The 20685-nt window shown below is 33.2% G+C and overlaps 2 protein-coding genes and 2 long non-coding RNA genes across 10 annotated transcripts; 2 read left to right on the top strand and 2 right to left on the bottom strand.

Moving 5' to 3' along the window:
* Positions 1-3040: 3040 nt before the first annotated feature.
* On the top strand, positions 3041-7482 carry LOC121787766 (FHA domain-containing protein DDL-like). Its single transcript, XM_042186604.1, has 11 exons — positions 3041-3177; positions 3588-4252; positions 4948-4976; positions 5235-5301; positions 5481-5541; positions 6022-6114; positions 6461-6575; positions 6662-6709; positions 6802-6847; positions 6959-7029; positions 7130-7482. The coding sequence occupies exons 2-11, from the start codon at positions 3617-3619 to the stop codon at positions 7167-7169; spliced, it is 1206 nt and encodes a 401-aa protein (XP_042042538.1). The 5' UTR covers positions 3041-3177; positions 3588-3616; the 3' UTR covers positions 7170-7482.
* A 1907-nt stretch (positions 7483-9389) lies between these two features.
* Positions 9390-13305, bottom strand: LOC121787814 (septum-promoting GTP-binding protein 1-like). 2 transcript variants are annotated; one of them, XM_042186658.1, is made up of 6 exons: positions 12883-13305; positions 12403-12484; positions 12080-12176; positions 10626-10665; positions 10071-10154; positions 9390-9604 (listed from the first exon to the last, which is right to left on the bottom strand). In XM_042186658.1, exons 1-6 carry the CDS (start codon positions 13246-13248, stop codon positions 9440-9442), a joined length of 834 nt encoding a protein of 277 aa, XP_042042592.1. In that variant the 5' UTR covers positions 13249-13305; the 3' UTR covers positions 9390-9439. The 2 variants fall into 2 exon arrangements, with proteins under 2 accessions (XP_042042592.1, XP_042042591.1); XM_042186657.1 differs by having other exon boundaries at positions 12367-12484.
* A 1214-nt stretch (positions 13306-14519) lies between these two features.
* Positions 14520-18491, bottom strand: LOC121787816. 6 transcript variants are annotated; one of them, XR_006047537.1, is made up of 4 exons: positions 18350-18491; positions 17900-18253; positions 16129-16197; positions 14520-14848 (listed from the first exon to the last, which is right to left on the bottom strand). It is a non-coding gene; the product is annotated as an uncharacterized LOC121787816 (long non-coding RNA). The 6 variants fall into 6 exon arrangements; XR_006047535.1 differs by having other exon boundaries at positions 14520-14863; XR_006047536.1 differs by lacking the exon at positions 14520-14848 and adding an exon at positions 15372-15441.
* LOC121787817 lies at positions 18232-18863 on the top strand. The gene is made up of 2 exons (XR_006047538.1): positions 18232-18367; positions 18479-18863. It is a non-coding gene; the product is annotated as an uncharacterized LOC121787817 (long non-coding RNA).
* Positions 18864-20685: the final 1822 nt, after the last annotated feature.

Consider the following 20685-nt stretch of genomic DNA (forward strand, 5'->3'; position numbering starts at 1 on the left):
CTTTGAGAAGTCAAGTTAGAAAATTTGTATTATCCAATAATCACATTTTAGTTGACTATTTATTTATTCCGTTTATTCAGACCATAGCATAACTTGATATACATGGCCAAAGATTAAATTAATTTTTTATATTGGAAAGAATAAATTTCTTACTTCCCGCAACATATACGTATAAAAAGTAAATTATCACTTAAAATAACGATAATATTTTATGCATCTTGTTTGTTTTGAATAATGTGACCATTTACACTACTCTTCATATTAAGAAGTTATACAAACTTTATAAGTTATATTTAATTTTAAATATATATAATTTCCTCTTTATTCCGTAGTTTAGTCTATAAACTTAGTAGTATTGTTTAATTAATTAGAGGTGAATTAAAGAAAGAATTAAAAAATTAATTGAGTAAATATAGAATGAAAATTGTAAACATTACATATTTGTGTTGTCGTTTAGCTTGTGAATGACTTAATTTGGAGAAAAAGTATTGCAATAAAGGATTAAATCTCAATTTTAACCTAAATAAATGGAAGGCAAACTAAACTCTCTAGCACAATGATGCGCTATTTTTTAGCACTAAAAATACCTGCAAGTTTACAGGGTAGATCTAGTATAGCTAAAGGTCAGTATCGGGATATCGAACACAGGGAATAAGATTGCAACTAGCTATCATATACTAAGTGTCATATACTATTTAGAGACACGAAGTTTTTGAGTTTGGATTTTATAAACTAGACAGAAATAAATAAACAAGAAAAACATAGAACATAGAAACAAATAATATAAAGCAAGCGAAAGAATGTAGAATTTTAGGATCCAACTACTACAACCTAGTGATGATTAATCTCACAGAACCTTTACCTTTATATGTCTCTAGGATTATTAGGAAAGTCGCGATTCTAGGATAAGCCCTCTCTCGAGTGCACCTATCCAGTAGATTAGACTCTAACTATCAAAGTCTTCTTCCAATAGATTAGATTCTAACTCCTTAAGTTCCTAAGACTCAAGCCCTCACAAAGGGTCCCCTCTCTTGAGTGCAGATAAACCTATGTGTTGTACTCGTTCCTTTTACCACGTAAAACTAGCTATCTCTCGATTAATCTAGTTAAACGGACATAGTTCTAAAGTTGGCCAGACAAAAGAACAATAGAAGCACAAGAACAAACAAAACAATCACAAGAGATAGGAAAAGGTTCAATTCAATAAATCAAAACACATTCATAATAATCTTCACCAAAAAATCTACAAATGATGTTTAACTACTCATAGACAAGTAGTAAAAACAATGAAATAAACTAGACAGAAATAAACAATGAGTTTTTTATTTTTGATTTTATAAACTAGACAGAAATAAATAAACTAGAAAAACAAAGAACATAGAAACAAATAATACACAGCAGGCGAAAGAATGTAGAATTTTAGGATCCACCTACTACAACCTAGTGATGATTAATCTCACAGAACCTTTACCTTTATATGTCTCTAGGATTATTAGGAAAGTCGCAATTCTAGGATAAGCCCTCTCTCGAGTGCGCCTATCCAGTAGATTAGACTCTAACTATCAAAGTCTTCTTCCAATAAATTAGATTATAACTCCTTAAGTTCCTAAGACTCAAGCCCTCACAAAGGGTCTCCTCTCTCGAGTGCAGATAAATCTATGTGTTGTACTCGTTCCTTTTACCACGTAAAACTAGCCCTCTCTCGATTAATCTAGTTAACGGGCATAGTTCTAAAGTTGGCTAGACAAAAGAATAATAGAAGCACAAGAACAAGCAAAAAAATCCCAAGAGCTAGGAAAAAGGTTCAATTCAATAAATCAAAACATGTTCATAATAATCTTCACCAAAAAATCTACAAATGATGTTTAACTACTCATAGACAAGTAGTAAAAACAATGAAAGTACGAGACATGAAAGAAATTGATAAAACCCAAGGTTGCATCTTCAATCTTCTCTTGCCTGGATCTGCAGAGCTTCGCTCCAATGGAAGATGGAGGAATTTAAGTGTGGAAGATGGGATGGAAGAATGTGTAGAGGGCAAGAGTGGAGGCTCTGAGATGGAGAATATGAATTAGGTTTATGGGTATTTATAGGCTAGAAAAATGGTTAGTCTTGGTTATTTTCGCGCCCTACAAGAAATGAGAGAGATATGGTTTCACAATTTAATAATTTATTCTCTTTCTTGAATTTCCGCCTAAATTTTCGTCAGCTTTGACTGCATTGCGCAATGTTCGTAGAATAGTCATAACTTTCTACACAGAACTCCGATTGAGACGTGGAAGGTATCCACGCGAAGTTCTTTCGAAGACGAAGAAAATGGTATGAATTAATCACTGGTTGGACTTGAAAAGCGATGGGGAAATTGTCTTGAACTGAGGCTGTTGCACCTTGGCCTTTTTTGCACCTTTTTCTATCTTTTTCTATCATTTATCAACAAACACGTTAAAAGTACCAAATATATAACATATACAATTCAAGAACATAATTTGCATGATTAACATTTAAAACGAACCAAATCTAGTTCTTAAAACATGCAAAAACCGTGTTTGTCACACAATTTCAATTTTAACCCAAATATAAGGCTAATTAATATATAGATGTAATAATTTAATTATAAAAAAATAATGGTATTGCACTATTTAAATGTGTTTTAAAACTTCTTCAAGAAGCTAGCATTTTATTGGACTTTATTTGTTCAATTGTTTTTGCCTTCAAAAATTATTTTAGATAGAAGATACTCTATCTTTCCATTTTCTCTCCAAAAAGGACATCAAGGTCTTTTCATCCAACTTGCACTTTATATTAGGATAGATAGATGTGTTATTTAAAGTGGGACATTCCGAAAGGAAAATGGTTCACTTAGAGTAGGACGGAGGGAGTATATACAAGTGATATCCAAATTTCACTTTCTTCCATTTACATTTTGATTAACATTTCTTAAAACACGTACGCAATAAAATGGGAAATCTATTCGTGGACGGATGGAGTATTTAAGAAAAGGCCCAATAAGAAATACCCAATACACTTTGATGGAGCCCAACATCAGAAAACATGAAGGCGGTTGATTGATACCTCTCTAATCTTCCTCATCTTCAGCGAGCTTGTGGCATCTGCAAGCCCTAATCCTCCATTTTCCCCTCTATTCACTGAATCAGCTCATACCGTCCAGCCGTTTAGGTATTTTATCACTATTCTTCTTTCAATTTCAATTTTTTGGACTGTTCGATGCTATTAATTTTTTTTATCCACACATTATATTTTTCTTCCGTAAATTTTCAGTTTTTACTGTGTTACTTCTTCTGGCATTTTCCGTTGTTTCTTTTGTTTTTGAAACAATTAATGCTATGGTGAGCTTAAGAATATTGGTTCTCGATAATATAAGCTCTACTAAATGGTAACCATGTTTCTCGTGTTTTTGATCTTGTGTTGTGGTTCGCATTGTTACCGCAATGTCTTCATGAAATTAGCTGGATAATATTTCGGAATTTTGTTGTGTATTTATATGTTTCTGTGCTTGTGAAATTATAGTTTGTTTTTGTACTGTATAATTAATCTTTCTGTTTCATGCTGTGTGTTTTTATATGTAGATAAGTTAGATTGATGCAGTAGCTATTCAATGGGGCGCCACAGCTCTCCATCTCCTGTCACAGCTGATAGGTCTCCTCGTAGGAGAAGCTCGTCTAGAAGAGAAAGATCTCCTGCTCGTGAAAAAGGAAAGTCGCCTCCCAATCATAGGAGTTCTAATGCAGACAAGCTTCAACATCGTACCAGGTCACCAAAACGTGCTAGAACAAGATCCTCTGCATCTCATTCACCTGTGAGGGAGAAACTCCATGGTCGCACCAAACCCCCAATCCCTAGAAAATCACCATCTCGCTCCCCTGTTCATGTTAAACAAACGACTTCAATCCGGACCAGATCTCCGAATCCAAAGAAATCAAGGTCTCCACCGCCTCTTTCACCGCGTACTAAAAGATTGGAAAGAGCTAAATCAGAACGAGATGCTGGAAAAGGGAACGAGAGGGAGTACGGGAAAAATCACAATAGGATGAGCGACAGGTCTGCTCGTGAGGGAGAGGAATTAGACAGGGATTTGTCAGTTGAGAAGAAAGAGAGAAGGACAGGAAGGGATGCTGCTGGTAATGGCTCTAGATCCAGACTTGAACGCTCCCGTTCACCTTCTGATCGTTACCGCAGTGGTCAACGAAGATCTAGAACGCCACCTGCCACTGACAACAGAGGGCGTACCGAGGTGTCTGGTGATATTCACTCCCCACTCCCCATACCTTGTTCATGTCTTAGTGTTTTTTTAAAATTGATGAGATAGCTTGTTTCGACATGGTACGCACAAAGAGTCAAAGACAAGTCTTGTTGACATCTAAAATTTAGATAAATTGCCTCTAAACACCTAAGTGAACATGGGAAACTGTCATCATAATTGACATCTAAAATTTACATTAAATTGCCTCTAAACACTAAGTGAATACGGGAACTGTCATAATAATTGACACCTAAAATTTTGTTTGGTTCTGGTTTGTTTGATGTAGCATGAATGACAAAATTTGATTGAAAAGTGAAGTATATAAGCTTTATGGAAGGATGGGTTTTACTTTTGAAAAGTAATATGTATACCCATCATAGTATGTTTCACCTCTACAATTTAACTATGTAATTAGCATATATGTGTTTGGATTGTTGTAAACTATTACATAAATGTATTTGATCCCAGGATTTATCCTTTTTCTTTAGTGTTTTTGAAAGGTTAATAATTTGATGCATGTTTTGAATGTCGTGTCCATTCATTTGCTTGAAAAATAACACTACTGTATTTTGAAAAGTTAAGTTCTAGCATTCGTTTTTCAGGAAAATCTCAAATTGAGTATGGATTTTTATTGAATTGATGGAGAGAGATTTTAAGACATCTGACAATTTTCTAAATGCTTGCAGCCGACACACTCAAGAGATGATGAAGATCAGTGAGTTTCTCATTAAAAACCATGTTTAAAATTCCTGGTTTTATGGTGTCTGTAATTTTCTGTTTTTAATTCCTGGTCGTTAGGAAACTTTTATTTAACTTTCAGGAAATAACTAAATCCCGTTCCCAATCTGATTCATTAGCTGTTGCTTCAGGAAATAACTAAATCCTGGTTTAATTTTTTGGATCTGTATATAAATAAGCATTGTATTATTGCTTCAGATGAATTCTTGATACAATATTTCATTTTTTTAAGCAGTAATGGTGACAGCGAGGCTCTGGCTAAGATGAGGGCTGTGGAAGAGTCATTGGAAGCAAAGGAAAAAGTATCTTTTTTTACTATTTTTTATGTCATTTTTCTACATTTATTTGTTTTTCATGACCCTTGCCCAGAAATTTTAGTCACACTAAAAAACATATAACTATCTTAGAAATTCATAGTTTATGGTCATTATTTTAAAAATATGTCTCACTTTTTATATGGCAAACTTGTTAACATGTGCAGCAGCATAAGCCTTCATTTGAGCTGTCTGGAAAACTTGCGGCGGAAACCAATCGAGTAAAAGGTACAATTGGATCACCTTGTATTATTAAGATTTTTTTTATCAGCCCTTTTTTTCCTCATATTATTTGGAATTGCTTTATTAATCGGTTGTAACTTTATTATTTATTATATGAGCTTCTCAATGGATCACAAGCAATCAACTCAGCTCCTGCATTTTCTTTTCAAATGCCGTTCAGAGCGCCCCTTCTTCTTTTTATTTGAAGTTCTAACCCCTGCCTTTTCTCTTAATATGTCATTCAGATTCCTGCCTCTTTTATATGTAGTCCAGCTCCCTGAATTTTCTATGGCATCAATACATAAAAATGTTTGTAACCAAGTAAAGTAGACATGATATGACTCTACCTACTCTTGTAAAAAGTATTGGTACCGGTGGTGCAACTTCTAAAGATCTAATCTCTCTGTTATGTCTTATTTATTCTACCCTTTATTTATATATACTTTTTCTCTGTTGCTTCTTCTGATGCATTTGAGGCTTCATCAGGTGTAACGCTGCTGTTTAATGAGCCACCTGATGCTCGAAAGCCAGAAATAAGGTGGCGGTTGTATGTTTTCAAGGGCGGTGAAGTGCTCAATGGTAAACTTTAATTGGATATCATACCGTGTAATATGACAAGCTACATTCATCGCCAAATTGACCCCTATACTTTTTTACTTATAAAGGAAAAACTTTGTCTTTCATGTGCGGTTCCTTAATCAGCTCCCATTCTTTATTTCCGGTTTCATTACCTCCAACCCACCCTAATTTTCCGTCTTGCTGTATGATATTATGAGCTTTTGTTCTTTCATGTATGCCATCTTCCTGATTGATAGTTAACCCAATTTCTCTCTCAAATTCATCCTGGATTTGATTTTATATGGCCATTGGTTTAAAATCGAGTCTACGTTACAGAACTATTTACTGTCATATTTTTGACATGCAGATCCTCTTTATGTACATCGTCAAAGTTGCTATCTGTTTGGTAGAGAGAGAAGGGTTGCAGACATCCCAACAGACCATCCATCCTGCAGTAAACAACATTCTGTTCTTCAGTATAGGTAGGACATTAGTCTAGACATGGTTATGATACCCTTTTATTTGCTTATGTAATCTGCTTACCTTTTACGATCTTGTATGGTTGAAGGCAAGTGGAGGAGGAAAACCCAGATGGTGGCGTGACAAAACGAGTGAGGTGTGGTTGTTTCTGTCACCAATAAAATGGCATTTTGCTTGGTTGATTTCTTTCCACTGACTAATAGGTTCTGCTGCTTTGCAATCTGCTAGGCCTTATTTAATGGATCTCGGAAGCACCAATGGGACCTTCGTCAATGTGAGCAGCTTGTCGGAATAATTTTTGAAATCTTCTCTCTGCTTCATCGTATAAACATCTTATTAGGAGTTGGACACAAATTTAGCTTTACAGTTGTTTTCCCCTTTTCAGGATGAGCGGCTTGAACCCCAGCGATACTACGAACTGTTTGAGAAGGACACTATGAAATTTGGCAATAGCAGGTAAGCTACTTAAAGAGATACGACGAGTAGGATTCTTCTTACAGTTTTTGTCTGTTTCCATGCCGTTGATACAACTTCAACCCAACCTGTGATGTTACAGCCGCGAGTATGTTCTGCTGCATGAGAATTCTACCGGATGATGCCATCCATCTCTTCCCTGAAAAAGCTTTCGGAAAATGGCGAGGGGAGCAAGCGGACGCATTCTTTGCTGGAGTATGTTGGTGTGGACGTTATAAAAAGACTGGATATACTGAAACCGAGCTTTACTTTATTGGTAGTAAATTAAGCGGAAGTTTGCACTCAAATCTATCTGTGGTGTCTCATTGTAGTAAATTGGTGAAATGGAACGGAGGAAAATGCTGCCCTTGATTGTGTTGTTTTGATTTGGTTTAAAACTGGAAGCTTTTGTATTCGCATTTGAAGCGTTAGGTAAATTGGTACTACTTCTACTCACTTTTATTTTTAGTTCGTCCTATATATTTTTTTAAAAAAGTAAACACTAATCAATACACTCCATTATCATTTCTTTCTCTTCATTATTTTTTCAACTGTAATTTTCTATTCTATTCATACTTTTAACTACTTTTTCTTTCTATATTTAACCCATTTAAAATGTAGGACTATCTACTAAAATTATGTATTACTCCGTATTACTTACGTGTGTGACAGTCTACATTTAAACGGAGGGAGTACAAGTCTAACAAATAAATTGAGGATTAAAATTAGTTTTGGTTTTATTATAGTTATTTAACAAAAATGATTGATTAAAAATAAGATTAAAATTGGTTGGCAGGTAGATTATTTGATAGTTCGAAGTAAAATGATAAACTTTGTGATTAGAAAATGATATGGTTATGAGATTGAATTTTGTGAGTTATAGTATCATTTACTTTTTGTAATGAGAGTTTGATGTTTCGAGAAAAAATAGAACTTTGCAATTCAATATGTCATGAGATTGGCTAGAATTCATTCTTTTAAGAGTGAACTACCATAATAGTCCCTGATCTTGTCGAAAAATGTATCAATGGTCTTTAAAAAAATTTAGAGCATTTTCGTAAATAAGACTAAAGTAACCCTAGACACCAAAAATGTAAACTTTTAATGTTTGAGGGCATTTTAGACTTTAAATACTACTCCCTCCGTCCCACAAAGATTGTCTCATTTTTTCATTTCCGTTCGTCCCACAAAATTTGTCGCATTTCACTTTTTACCATTTTTGGTAGTGTACCTCATATTCCACTAACTCATTCATACTCACATTTTATTATAAAACTAATATATAAGAACAGGACCCACATTCCACTAACTTTTTCAACTAATTTTTCATTACAGTTCTTAAAACCCGTGCCCGGTCAAAGTGAGACAATCTTTGTGGGACGGAGGGAGTATAATACTATTTTTGTATTTTTAGTCACTCCTTAAATACTACTCCTAGTATACTATTTTTATATTTTTATTTACTTAAAATAGTTTATTATCATTATGAGTTTAAAAATAAATACAACCTTAAAATAGTTTAATTATATTTTATTTATTTTTAAAATAAAATATTAGTATTCATTATAAAACTCAAGTGTATATGAAAATAATTTAATAATAACTTTTTTAATAAAAAATATTAAAGTGAATTATAGAATTTTTGCATGTGATTTATTTTCATTTAAAAAATTTAATTAATTTTTTTTTAATTTGAGAAGAAAAAATATTATAGTGAACTATAGTAAATTTTTTACTTAAAAAATGTTACTTAAATATTTAAATGTTACTATACATAAGTGAAAAATAAATATTTTAATTACGTAAATTAAAATATAGTATAATGAGAAAATATTTTTAAAATATAATAATTAAAATTTAAGTGAATTATATCTACCGTAAATTAAAGCGAACTCTTGCAACATTTTTAATAAAAATATTAAAGTAAACTAAAGTAACTTTTTTTATTATAAAGCTCAATCTATACATTATTCAAGTAATTACTGAAAAAATTTAAGTGAATTATAATTCAAAAAAAAAATGTTTTATGTCGTAAAAATATAAAATCAACTAGTACCAAAAAGGTAAATTTTTTTAGCCCAAAAATGTGCTTTTATATATGTCCAAAAAAATTTGCAAGAATGAAAAGGTACCAAAAATGTGATTTCTAAATACCAAAAATGCCCACCATGGCATTTAGGGGATTTTTCAAATGTAGAGAGTATAAAAAACCGACATGTACCAAAAATATAATTTTTAAGAACTAAAAAGGCTATAAAATTTTTTCAGGGATCATTGGTGCATTTTTCAACAAAATCAGAGACTATTAAGGTAGTTGAACACTTCTTTTAATAGCTATTATGTCCAATAACACTAGACTTAAATTATCTTGTCTTAACTTGATGTTGCAATTGAAAAAATAGTACTTACAGAATTAGAAGTCAATGATGGGTTCACCAATGGTCAAATTTCTGTGAAGAGTCCAAGGCAAGTTAAATATCTTTGCCATAATAAACTTGAACATCTTGTTCACATTTATATTATATTTTGCACTTGAAAAGAATAGGGCTGCATTTATTGCCTTTGCATATCTTCGAGCCTGCATCATATTTCCAAATCTCAGATTATTTTTCTTTCAGTTTAGCAAAAAAAAAGGGAAACTACTTATTGTAATCTTAGAGATTAATTGGATGATATACCTATAATCAAAACTTATATAAACAAATAATTGCAACTATAAACAATTGTAAAATTGAGTATTTCTCAAACAAGCATTGCACACACCACATTGCACAAACACACACCACTCAAAGAATAAGGAATTAAAAAATTATTTTATATCCATTATACTAAAAACACCCTCATATAATTTGAAATTGCTATTATATGGAGTAGTATTATTTATTTACTTAAAAAGGTAATAGTGTAATATAAATACTTCCTTTTCTACTATTTATTATTCATATAAATCTATTGTTATACCTATAATGTTCCTATTTATTTTAAGATACAAATTCATTTTTATGTCGATGAGATTTATCTATAATGTCCCTACTCATTTTTACCTGCGTGACGACAGTCCATTGAATATCAAGTGGTAGCTGCATGAAATCGTCAAATTTGGTCCCTATTATTATTGGTACAGCCGTCTGCAAATTAAATAAACCATCAACAATCAATTAAATAACAAAACTAAATTTGCCTTTTTTTTTCTTTTGGCATGTACACCTTTGAAATTTTCAATCATTTGAATATAAAATCACAACAACCGATTTAATAAATTAATGTTGATGAATTACAAAAACTTTAGTAGTATTTCTTATTTTAGAAAGAAAAGTTGACCAGGCCGATTCTTCCCCCAATACATTCATATTCTGCGGCGTAGTGAGAAATTCGAAGAATATATACAATAAAAAATAATATATATATTTAAATATAATTGTCTCACACCGATTCTTTCATAAAAAAAGAATCGGTCTTTAATAAAGTTTGAATTGACTCCAACTACTCAAATTGATTTTTTTGGGGAAATACAGCAGTATTAAGTATTCGGCTTTTTCAGTTTGTTTTCAGGCAATTAGTAATAGTAATAAATTTAACATGGAAATCGTGTTTCATACCTGATTCCACTTTCTTGCCTCACTGTACCATCCAATTACGCTGCAATTTTAAAAAATACTAATTAATAATTCTCAAATATAATACTTCATTAGTCACACCGAATATAATTCATTTTCCTTTTTTTTTCCAACCATATTAATAAAATTGAAAACACATTTTATCACTATTTGTTATCTCTTAATTTACTCTCTCTATTTAACATACAAAATAAAACTTCATAAAATCTCGTGTCGCCTAAGGAAGGGGGTCATCTTCCATGGACTTTGTTTTGTGTATGACAAGTTTTAAAAAATTTATATATTTAGAAAGTGATATAATTTTGTTGGACAACCTAAAATGGTAAACAATTAGTTTATTTTTTGTGGTTTTGTGTAGGGGTGGCATGGTACGGTATACCGCACCGAGAATGTCATACCATACCGTAAATTGTGGTATGAGAAAATGTTATACCGAATTTTCGGTATACCGCATATGATTATTTCCGATACCATTACCATACCGTCTATGCGGTATACCGTACCGTATTGCGATATACCGTACTTTTACGTTATACCGAAATAAGGTATGACATACCGAGTACGGTATACCAAAATAAGGTATGGCATACTGTTATACCTGTGTTTCATACCAAAAAAATTCTATATAGAAAAATATTTAAAATAAAATTTCACCTATTTAAGTAATGTCCAAAAGATTAAAACTACCCACAATCAAATCTATACAGTGGACTTGATTAGCATCTCAGCGTGAGTGTGTATGGGTTGGGGGCGGCTGAACTAAAATATGAAAGTAGGGTTAGAGATTTTAACATATTAACTATTTTTTATATAAATTTTAAATACAATATATATATAGGGTTGCGTTAAAGATAGAACCATTCTTAAGTGTAGAACCTAGAACTCTACATATTTTATTCATTGGATGAGGAAAAAATGACGGTCAAGATTAAAAATCATACATATTAGACTATGTTTTCACGACATTCTGGACTCAACATGTGAAAAAACTTACATGTTGATGGAAGAATGAATGAAACGAAGAAGAGTCCATGCATGCTTTATTTTTTCACTTATCTGCATTCACCCATTAATAATAGTTTTGGTTATAATGGGAAGTTGTTGTGCAAATCAACACCATTGGATTAAAAGATCTAACGACCTCCGTTTGGCATTTGTTCTACGTTTAAGAATGGTTCTATCTTGATCACAATCCTATATATATATATATATATATATATATATATATATATCGAATTTTTGGCAAATATCGTGAATGCGGTATATTGCGGTATACCGAGGTATAGGAAAATCTATACCTTTACCGTACCGAAATCTATCGGTAAGGTATCATACCGTACCGCAAATTAAGTATTTCTGATATTTTTCGGTACGATAAGTGCGGTATTTCAGTATATTTAACCGGCCCTAGTTTTGTGGACGAAGATAGTATGTACCTGTTGAGTGTACGTCGGCTGGTGAGATCAAACATAAATAAAATTGCTGCTGCATTTTTGCAGGCAATTGGAACTTGATCAAATGACCTTTTCTCACCTGCATTAATAATAGTTAGGGAAATACTACAATGCCCAACTAAAAAAACTGCATTTAATGCATGTTATCCAACTAAATATGAAGGGTCATTCAACCACAATTTGAGATGCAAGCTCCAATCAAGAAATAAGAAAAAGATAAATGGAATTGGAAATATAAAAAGATTTAATTAAAGTGGATGAAAAGAAACCTCCAACATCCCATATTGTGAGAACAATGGTTGCACCTTGAATGCACATAGTTTTATCCATCACATTCACATTCACCTCTTTCATCTCCAACCCTTCTTCATCTCCCACATACTTCACCTACCAATTCATATACACACAATCATCTAATCAATTATCAACATACAACTACAGAGATGCTGTTTGGTTTGTTAGATAAGATAATCGCGAGTTATAATGTTCAGGATTAAATTAGTCATAGGAATGAAGATAGAACGGTTAATCATGCAATATAATCTAAATTTAGTTTTATGAAAAAAACGCAACCGAACAATAGATAAGATTTCATGGTTTGTTAGATAAGATAATCGCGAGTTATAATGTCCAGGATTAAATTAGTCATAGAAGTGAAGATAGAACGGTTAATCATGCAATATAATCTAAATTTAGTTTTATGAAAAAATCGCTACCGAACAATAGATAAGATTAGTTGTGAAATTTAATCCCAAGTAATCATGACAACTTAACAACCAGTATACCAGAAAGGTTGTTTTCCCAATCTCGGGATCACCCAGCATAGTGATCTTCAACGACACCAAATCGGAGTCGCTCTCACAGCAGCCGCTACGCGATGTCGTAGCCGCCACCGCCGCCGCCGCGTGTTGTCGCCCTCCGCCTCCGGAATCCACGGATAATCTTGTGTAGCGAGGATAAGGCATCCTAAGCGAGCATACAAGAATTCTATCACAAACCAAGTTCAAAAACTGCCGTACCCTCCACCGGATGCTGACGTGGGCTAGTTTCAGGCGGCGGTGAGTCATCTCTCCGGCACCATAGCTGCATATATATTTCCGCCTTTTCTTGGTTTTTGTATTGATTGGTTTCACCTTTTTTATATACTCCATTTAATACACGAGCATATCAAATAAAGCTATGTGTTGGTAGTATTTTATTTATTTTTATTTTTATTTTGAATATAAATATTCATAATAAAAACGACTCGGTGGGGTAGTTTGAAGATATTATTTTAATTTTTGTAGGTGGAGGAAGGACCATGTAGTAAAGCCTCTCGATTGATCATTTCAAAGCGGTTGCGTTTGATTTTATTTTTTCAAACTGAGAGAGGTGTATTTCCTATCCTTTATTTTGTACTATCATTACTCGTTCTTTATGGGAAAAAAACAATTTCACAGATACTTCTGAATTTTCGTTCTGCACATGTCATCATCATATACTCCCACCGTTTCATTTAATATGTCCACAATCTTGAATAACACGAATTTTAGAAATATTTCCTCCGTCCGCGAATAGGAGTCATGTTTAGCCATATTAGTCTGTTCGCGAATAAGAGTCCCGGTTCAATTTTATCATAAATGGTAATAGGGTTCCACCTTCTACTAACTCATTCCACACACATTTCATTTAAAACTAGTATATAAGTGAGACCCCTATTCCACTAACTTTTTTCTACCCACTTTTGTTAACATTTCTTAAAACTCGTGTCTCCCATAAATGAGACTCCTAATGTGGACGGAGAGAGTAATTATTTAGTGTAATATAGATGAAAGGTGGCTGAGTGTTTTAATAAAGAGAGATGAATTTGTTTCAAAATATAAAAAGTAGATATCTTAAATGGGATAAACTAAAAAAGAAAGATTGACATCTTGAATGGAATTGAGGGAGTACTATTTAACATTTAATAAATACTCCCTCCGTCCACGAGAATATGTCATCTTTTATTTTTACTCCGTTCTACAAGAATATGCACTCTTTTTTTTATTCCGTCCCACAAGAATATGTACTTTCTAATTTTGAAAAGTCTTGTATCTCTAATAAGGTGAAACTCATTCTCCACTAACAATAATTTAATTATTTTTTCTCTCTACCTCTCTCTTACTATAAAAATTTTACATTAAAATCCATGCTGAACCCAAAGTGCATATTCTTTGGGGACGGAAGGAGTAGTATACATCTGGGTACTTTATAATGTTTTAGACATTTAATGCGTAACTGAAACCATCTTTGCTACCAAATACTCCGTATGTCCCTTATAATTTGTCACCATTTAAACCGTCACGGGTTTTAAGAAATGTAATAGAAAGTGGGTTGAAAAAGTTAGTAGCATGTGAGTTATACTTTTATATAGTATTAATTTTAGGGTAAATTGCCACTAAAGTCATGAACTTTCACAATAGTTTAGTTTTTCCCTTGAACTTTAAATGTTGCATGAAAAGTCATGAACTATACTGGATTGTGTAAATTTCTCATTCGACCCGACCCGACCCGATAGTTTTCCGGCAAAAACTTATCCTACGTGGACGCCTCCAGCATGACTTGGCAAATCGACGGCATTGCATAAAACGGCGTCGTTTTTATACACATACAACGACATCGCTTTCAGGCGCTGGGAGAGCATCATCGCTCCTTTTCGTTGTCCGCCGCATGTGCTGTTGCTCCAGCAGTCACGAGTTGTCAGACCCGAAGGTTGAGGTGGTGGCGACTGCGCTGAGTGAGGAAGATCTTTTTTAAAAAAAATTAGGGTTAGGGTAAATGAAGTGGAAGAAGAGTGATTGGAATGGGAGTAAACACACTCAACATCCAAATCATATTCCATGTTAGCATAACTACAAACATCATTACACTGATTAGCCGGAATACCCGACTTGGGAAATCGGCTTCTCATGCAACATTTAAAGTTCACGGCAAAAATTAAATTATTGTGAAAATTTATGACTTTTGAGGCAATTTGCCCTTAATTTTATAATAGTAAAATGTGAGTGAGAATAAATTAGTGAAATGTGAGATCTACTATAAAAAATAATAAAAGTGAATGGTGACAAAAATAAAAATCTATAACAAATTTTCATGGACAGATGAAAGGAAGGAGTCCCTAGATTGGTTCAAATATAGTACAATAATTAGTTAGTATTAAGATATCATAATTTATAAATACTACAAGAAAGTAAAACGAAACAGAAAATCTTTGCAATAAAAAAAGGAAGTCGATATAATTATTGCAATAAGAATATTAATATAAAATATGATATGCCTTGTGGTGTGTGCAGTTGACTGGAATTGCGGCCGTTGGATAACTATACCTAAGCTCAAATTGAATGCATTTTAACCAAGGTCAAGCTTTATATATCGAACAATTTGAAAGAATTTAATGACTTGAATTACAATAAATGTGTGCAAGTGTGCAACTAGTGACATACACAAAGTAACGCGCAACAGAAAAATAAAATAAAATAAAATAAAATAAAATAAAATAAAATAAAATAAAATAAAATAAAATAAAATAAAATAAAATAAAATAAAAATAAAAAAAGAGCGCACAAAATACTTATTCCTAAAAGTATATAACAATTTCAACCAATCCAATTAATTATGAAATTATATAATTGAAGGGAGAATTTTCTAATCGATAGTGTCTTGCTGTACTAATTTTAATTAATCTAATTAATTAGGAAATGATTAAAATATCAAAACTATGATTAACTATGAATGCAAAATAAGGGGAAATTACTAGGCTATATTGGGAGTAAGTAATTATTAAAAAACAAAGAAGAGGAATGAAATTTTAGAGCTCATGTTAAGCTAATTGAAAGTCAATCTTATAGAGTTGAAATTGGATATATATTTAAAAGAAAGGACAAGTGGGAAAATGCTTTGTTGGACATTGTAAAAATTGAACTCATGGATAAGATGAATTTGAACTAGTCAGTGTAGATAATTAAGTAGTTTTTTAAACTCTTGGATAATTAAATCGAATGAGATATTCTAACCTAGAAACGGCCCTTCCTTCTGGAAAATCAACCTTCACTTGTAGCATCCGTTAGATCGAGATAAAGGTACTGCATAATATTATAAATATGAATCAAAAGTTTGAACTTTTAGATTGCTGGGATTTTGATTTAAATTATTTTGATGTTAGAAATGTTCACTCTATTAGAAATGTATCTTGATGTTATTAAGGCGGTGAAGATATATCGTCTTGGGCCGAGCTTTTGAGAAAAACAAAACTGAACAAGAGATAAGAATGTCTTTTAATCACAGGTAGTCATGAAGAACCGAGCAACCCTCGAGTTCTTTTTAAAAAGTCTATGTTATATAACTAGTACTCCCTTTATTCCGCGGTAGTTGAGTCATTTTATTTTTTGCACTCGTTTTAGAAAAAATGATATAAATAGTTAAAATGAAGAAAAAGTAAAGTAAGAGACAAAATAATGTAGCCAAGACTTTTATCTACCTTATTTTGTCACTTACTTACTTTCTTAATTTTAACTCTTTATTATCACTTTTTAAAAACAGGTACAGAAAATGAAATGACTCAATTACCATATAATGGATGGAGTAATAATCAAGTCTCCTTAGCTAAATAATTCTCCAATAGAAATGGGTTGTTCATTTATGCTCACTCTTCACATGTACAAGTTATAACATTGCTCAAATATGGTTGAATCTAATCATCACTCCACTTTTCCTCTTTCAAAAAATAACAAAAAAGTTATTCTTAATAATACTTTCATTCAGTCTCCTAAAGTTAAATCAAGTGTGAGTTTTATATTGAATAATATCTTATAGCTGCTGCTTATCATAATATTGCTTACATCAAACAAGTGTAAGCCATACGTAAAAAGTGCTGTTACTATCAGTTTGATGACAAGATTGAATTCACATGATATAGGTGGACATTTCATATGCTTCCCATGAATAAAACCCCTAAAACTACTCAACCAAAACGCACATGATCATGGTTTTTGCCAACATAAATAATACTCACTCCGTCTCCTAAAAATATTAACTTTAGAAATGGTACGGGTTTTAACACAAAATTGGTAAAGTAATAGAGAGTGTTAAAAAGTTAAATGCGGAAAATAAAAGACACTAAAAGCTCTATGGACTACATTGTATTAAACTTGAATTAATTCTCTCTATGGTTACACCACCTTTTATAGGCTCTAATTCTAGCTATACATGGAAAATATATTCTAATTCCATAAATATCTTATTGATTTGATTTTCCATAATCTTTAATTGATTTCCTTCATTATTCTTGCCGTAACTTCATCCATTGCCTTCTTGTTCTCCAATTAATTAATTTCCTCCTTCCAACACTCCCCCTCAAGTTGAGTATCGAGTTTTGGGAACCTTTTCCTAAAATGGAGAGTTTCTATTTTTAGGAAATGGACTAAAAATGAAAGAATTTCTATTTTAGGAAACGGAGTGAGTAACACCAAATTCTAACATTTTAAATCTATTGATTTGCATGACAGTTGGACTCATCATATTCCAAAAATTCTCATTTTACAGCAAAATAATTGGTAATAAAACTCCTCATTTTACAGTTAATATCTCTAATTCAACTAATGCAATCAAAACTGGCAATTATGAGATGCTAAATGCAGCAGCTAGTAGCAAATTATTGTACTTCACATTTAAACTGCAGGCATAGACAGTTAGAAGGGCTAGCAGAGACTCTTTACTCCTCTTATAAATAAGATTTAAGATATGTCCCAAACCAGAAACCAAGAACAAGACTAAACCCTATTATACCTCACATCCTAAGCAAGTGCCCTTCCTCCAACGGGGCCTTGTCTCCAACGATGCATCTCCCACAAAAGGCGACCTTGACACCGCCTAGTCTTGGCCCTGCACCTGAAAAAACAGAAGCAGCAAAATCTGATCCGGTGGCGATAGGGACTAGAGGTACCGTTGGATCTCTCATCATGCAAGAACTAGACCACTTCAGCCGCCTTAATTTAGGCGATGCAAGCAACTTGAAGAAACCATGCCACAAAAAACTCCCTTTGACAGGGGAGTTCTTCAAACCAAAGCTTGATTCAGTGATCGCCATTCCCAGGAGAAACAAGAGAGGAGGAAGCAAGAGGCTCCTACCAAGTGTGTGTTCTGTGATCGAAGTAGCAAACGTCAATATTCAGCCAAGTTCGTTCTCTGTATTCGCCTACAGAAATTTGAAACACGAAATCTCAAGAGGCTACAAACCTTAGGCATTACTGTCAGGTAGTTTCGAGAAGCTGAGTTTCTTTAGACGGTGTGCGATGGGATTTCTGCATTTTATGTCTACTATTTCAACCATGCCCTGACCTTTCTTGGCTCCCTTTTTTCTTATAGGAGTTACATCTACCGATGTATCATCATATGCTGTTAGCATGGGAATTTGAGGAGTACCATGCTTCCTCCTCGAATTATCGAGGTCCTTATGGTTTCCAAAAGTGCCTGTGCCGCTGCTGCTGCTACTGCTAGCTTCATCTGCCGATGTTCCTTGTTTCAATCTTCTTGGAGTTGCATCACCAGTTGAAGCAGGGACAGATGTGCACGGAAAAGGCACCTGAGATGCAGATTTTGCAGATTCGAGTTCTCGGGACACTAGGGCACCTATTGTCCCGGTGGTACCTACTTTGATAGAACCTCCACCGCCCCTAATAGCTTCAAGTTTCTGTGCCATAGCAAGCTATTGAGATCAAATAATAGGTTCTTCAAGATTTGTTGTATAGCCTGCATAAATGCATCTCCCAGAATGTCAATAATATAATGATGGAAGTAATTAAGAGGAATGAATGATGTGATGCATTGTTTTCACTGCAACATTGATGTCTAAGGAGTAAGAGGAGACATATATGATATAATGCCAGACAGAATTATTCCCGGGCTTATATGCATGATGGTTAGACATCTTCTTTTGCACTTTTTTCTTGGAAAAGGAACAACGAACCAACCAACAACTTCTACATTTAAGAGAGCAGATCGAGAAAATAATCCGAGACATTCTTAGAAATGCAAGGAGAAGATCCTCAATTAGAAAAGATATAGATATATAAAAGAATCAAAGGAAACAAGAAAAGCAAAATAAAACTAAGCGCGTTCCGTATTTTAGGCTCTACTTGATCAGTGAAATCCTTCCATGGCTAAAGAACCGCATTGCTCAGTGACAATATTTTGTTGCATAAGATACAGTAACTAAAGGATAAATTAGTGAGAATAGTTTTTATTATTCTTTTTGCATTTGTAGTAACTTGTTCCCATAAGTGGATAGCCAACTTCTTCAGCCGTTCGAATGTTGGGAGAAGGCACAACTGTAATCACTCTCAGTTCATTGAAAAATATGTCTCCACAATGGCTTCAACTATTCCAAGCTTAACAATTAATATGCCAAATTGTATGCAAACTTAGAAATTGTTGCTCGAGCTACTAATCACACAAAACATGGTTTCATAAACAGTTCTTAATCACGATAAAACAATGGCCATTGGTTCTCACTTTCTTAATCTTGAGCAGCCTACATTCACCCCACATGTGGGGGAGCCTGCCTCTACAATTATACGAGAGAAGCACATTCAATGCGGAGTCTACAATAAGTAGATTCCCAAGCCCAAACATAATGTGGGAGTCGAAAATGCAGATAAGAAAGTGGTTCAACGCAGATTATCCCCAAAAACTGAATGCTATGATTTTGTATATTTGGATTGTACACTCTAATACTAGTTGCCTAAACACTCTGATCATCTGTCAATTCTCCATTAATCCAAAAGAAACCAGTTCGATAACATACAAAATCAAGCTACCTAATTCAGTTTTGATCATCTAACACAGTGTCAAATCGAATATGCGAAAACCAACCATGATAAAATGCTCAATCGACGTAGGAGAGTTATCCAATGAAAAATTTAAATAGCAATTTGAATTTGAATACGCATAAATTGGCTTAAGATTAGAGACGAACAGATGAGAAAAATAAGCGGGCAGTCATCATAGAACAATAAAATTGTATATTGAAAATGGAAATAGACAAAATTAGAGGAATGCAGTTATGAAGAACAAAAGATTTACAAAGAGAAAAAAGCAGCAGCTTCGCAGAGGAAGCAAATTGTGGAGATGGAACGAAAAAATGATGGGAATGTGGTAGGGAAAGTACCAAATGTAGTGTGTCTCAGTAGCTATCCATAAACCTACCCCTAAAATTTAAAGGCTCCAGGCCACATCCACCATGGTTATTCTATTATCATTTTTTGTTTGATACAAGTTTTAATAACGGGGTGTTCGTTTGCAAAATTGTACTCGCTCTGTTCAATGTTAATAAAGTTATTTGGAAAGTTTAAGTTCAATTTTTGTCAAATAATAATTCTCATTTTTACTTTATTATAACTTCTCTCTTACTCTATTCTCTCTTACTTTTTCATCATTAATTTAATACACTATTCTTAAACTCCGTACGAAAAAGAAATGTGACTGATATTGAGAAAGAAGCATTCGTGGGCGACAACTGTAGATGATGAAGAAGAGATGAAGTCTTTAATTCAGAATGATCATGATGGAGTAAG

Source organism: Salvia splendens, chromosome 22 (assembly GCF_004379255.2).
Source record: "Salvia splendens isolate huo1 chromosome 22, SspV2, whole genome shotgun sequence".
NCBI classification, from domain to species: Eukaryota; Viridiplantae; Streptophyta; class Magnoliopsida; order Lamiales; family Lamiaceae; genus Salvia; species Salvia splendens.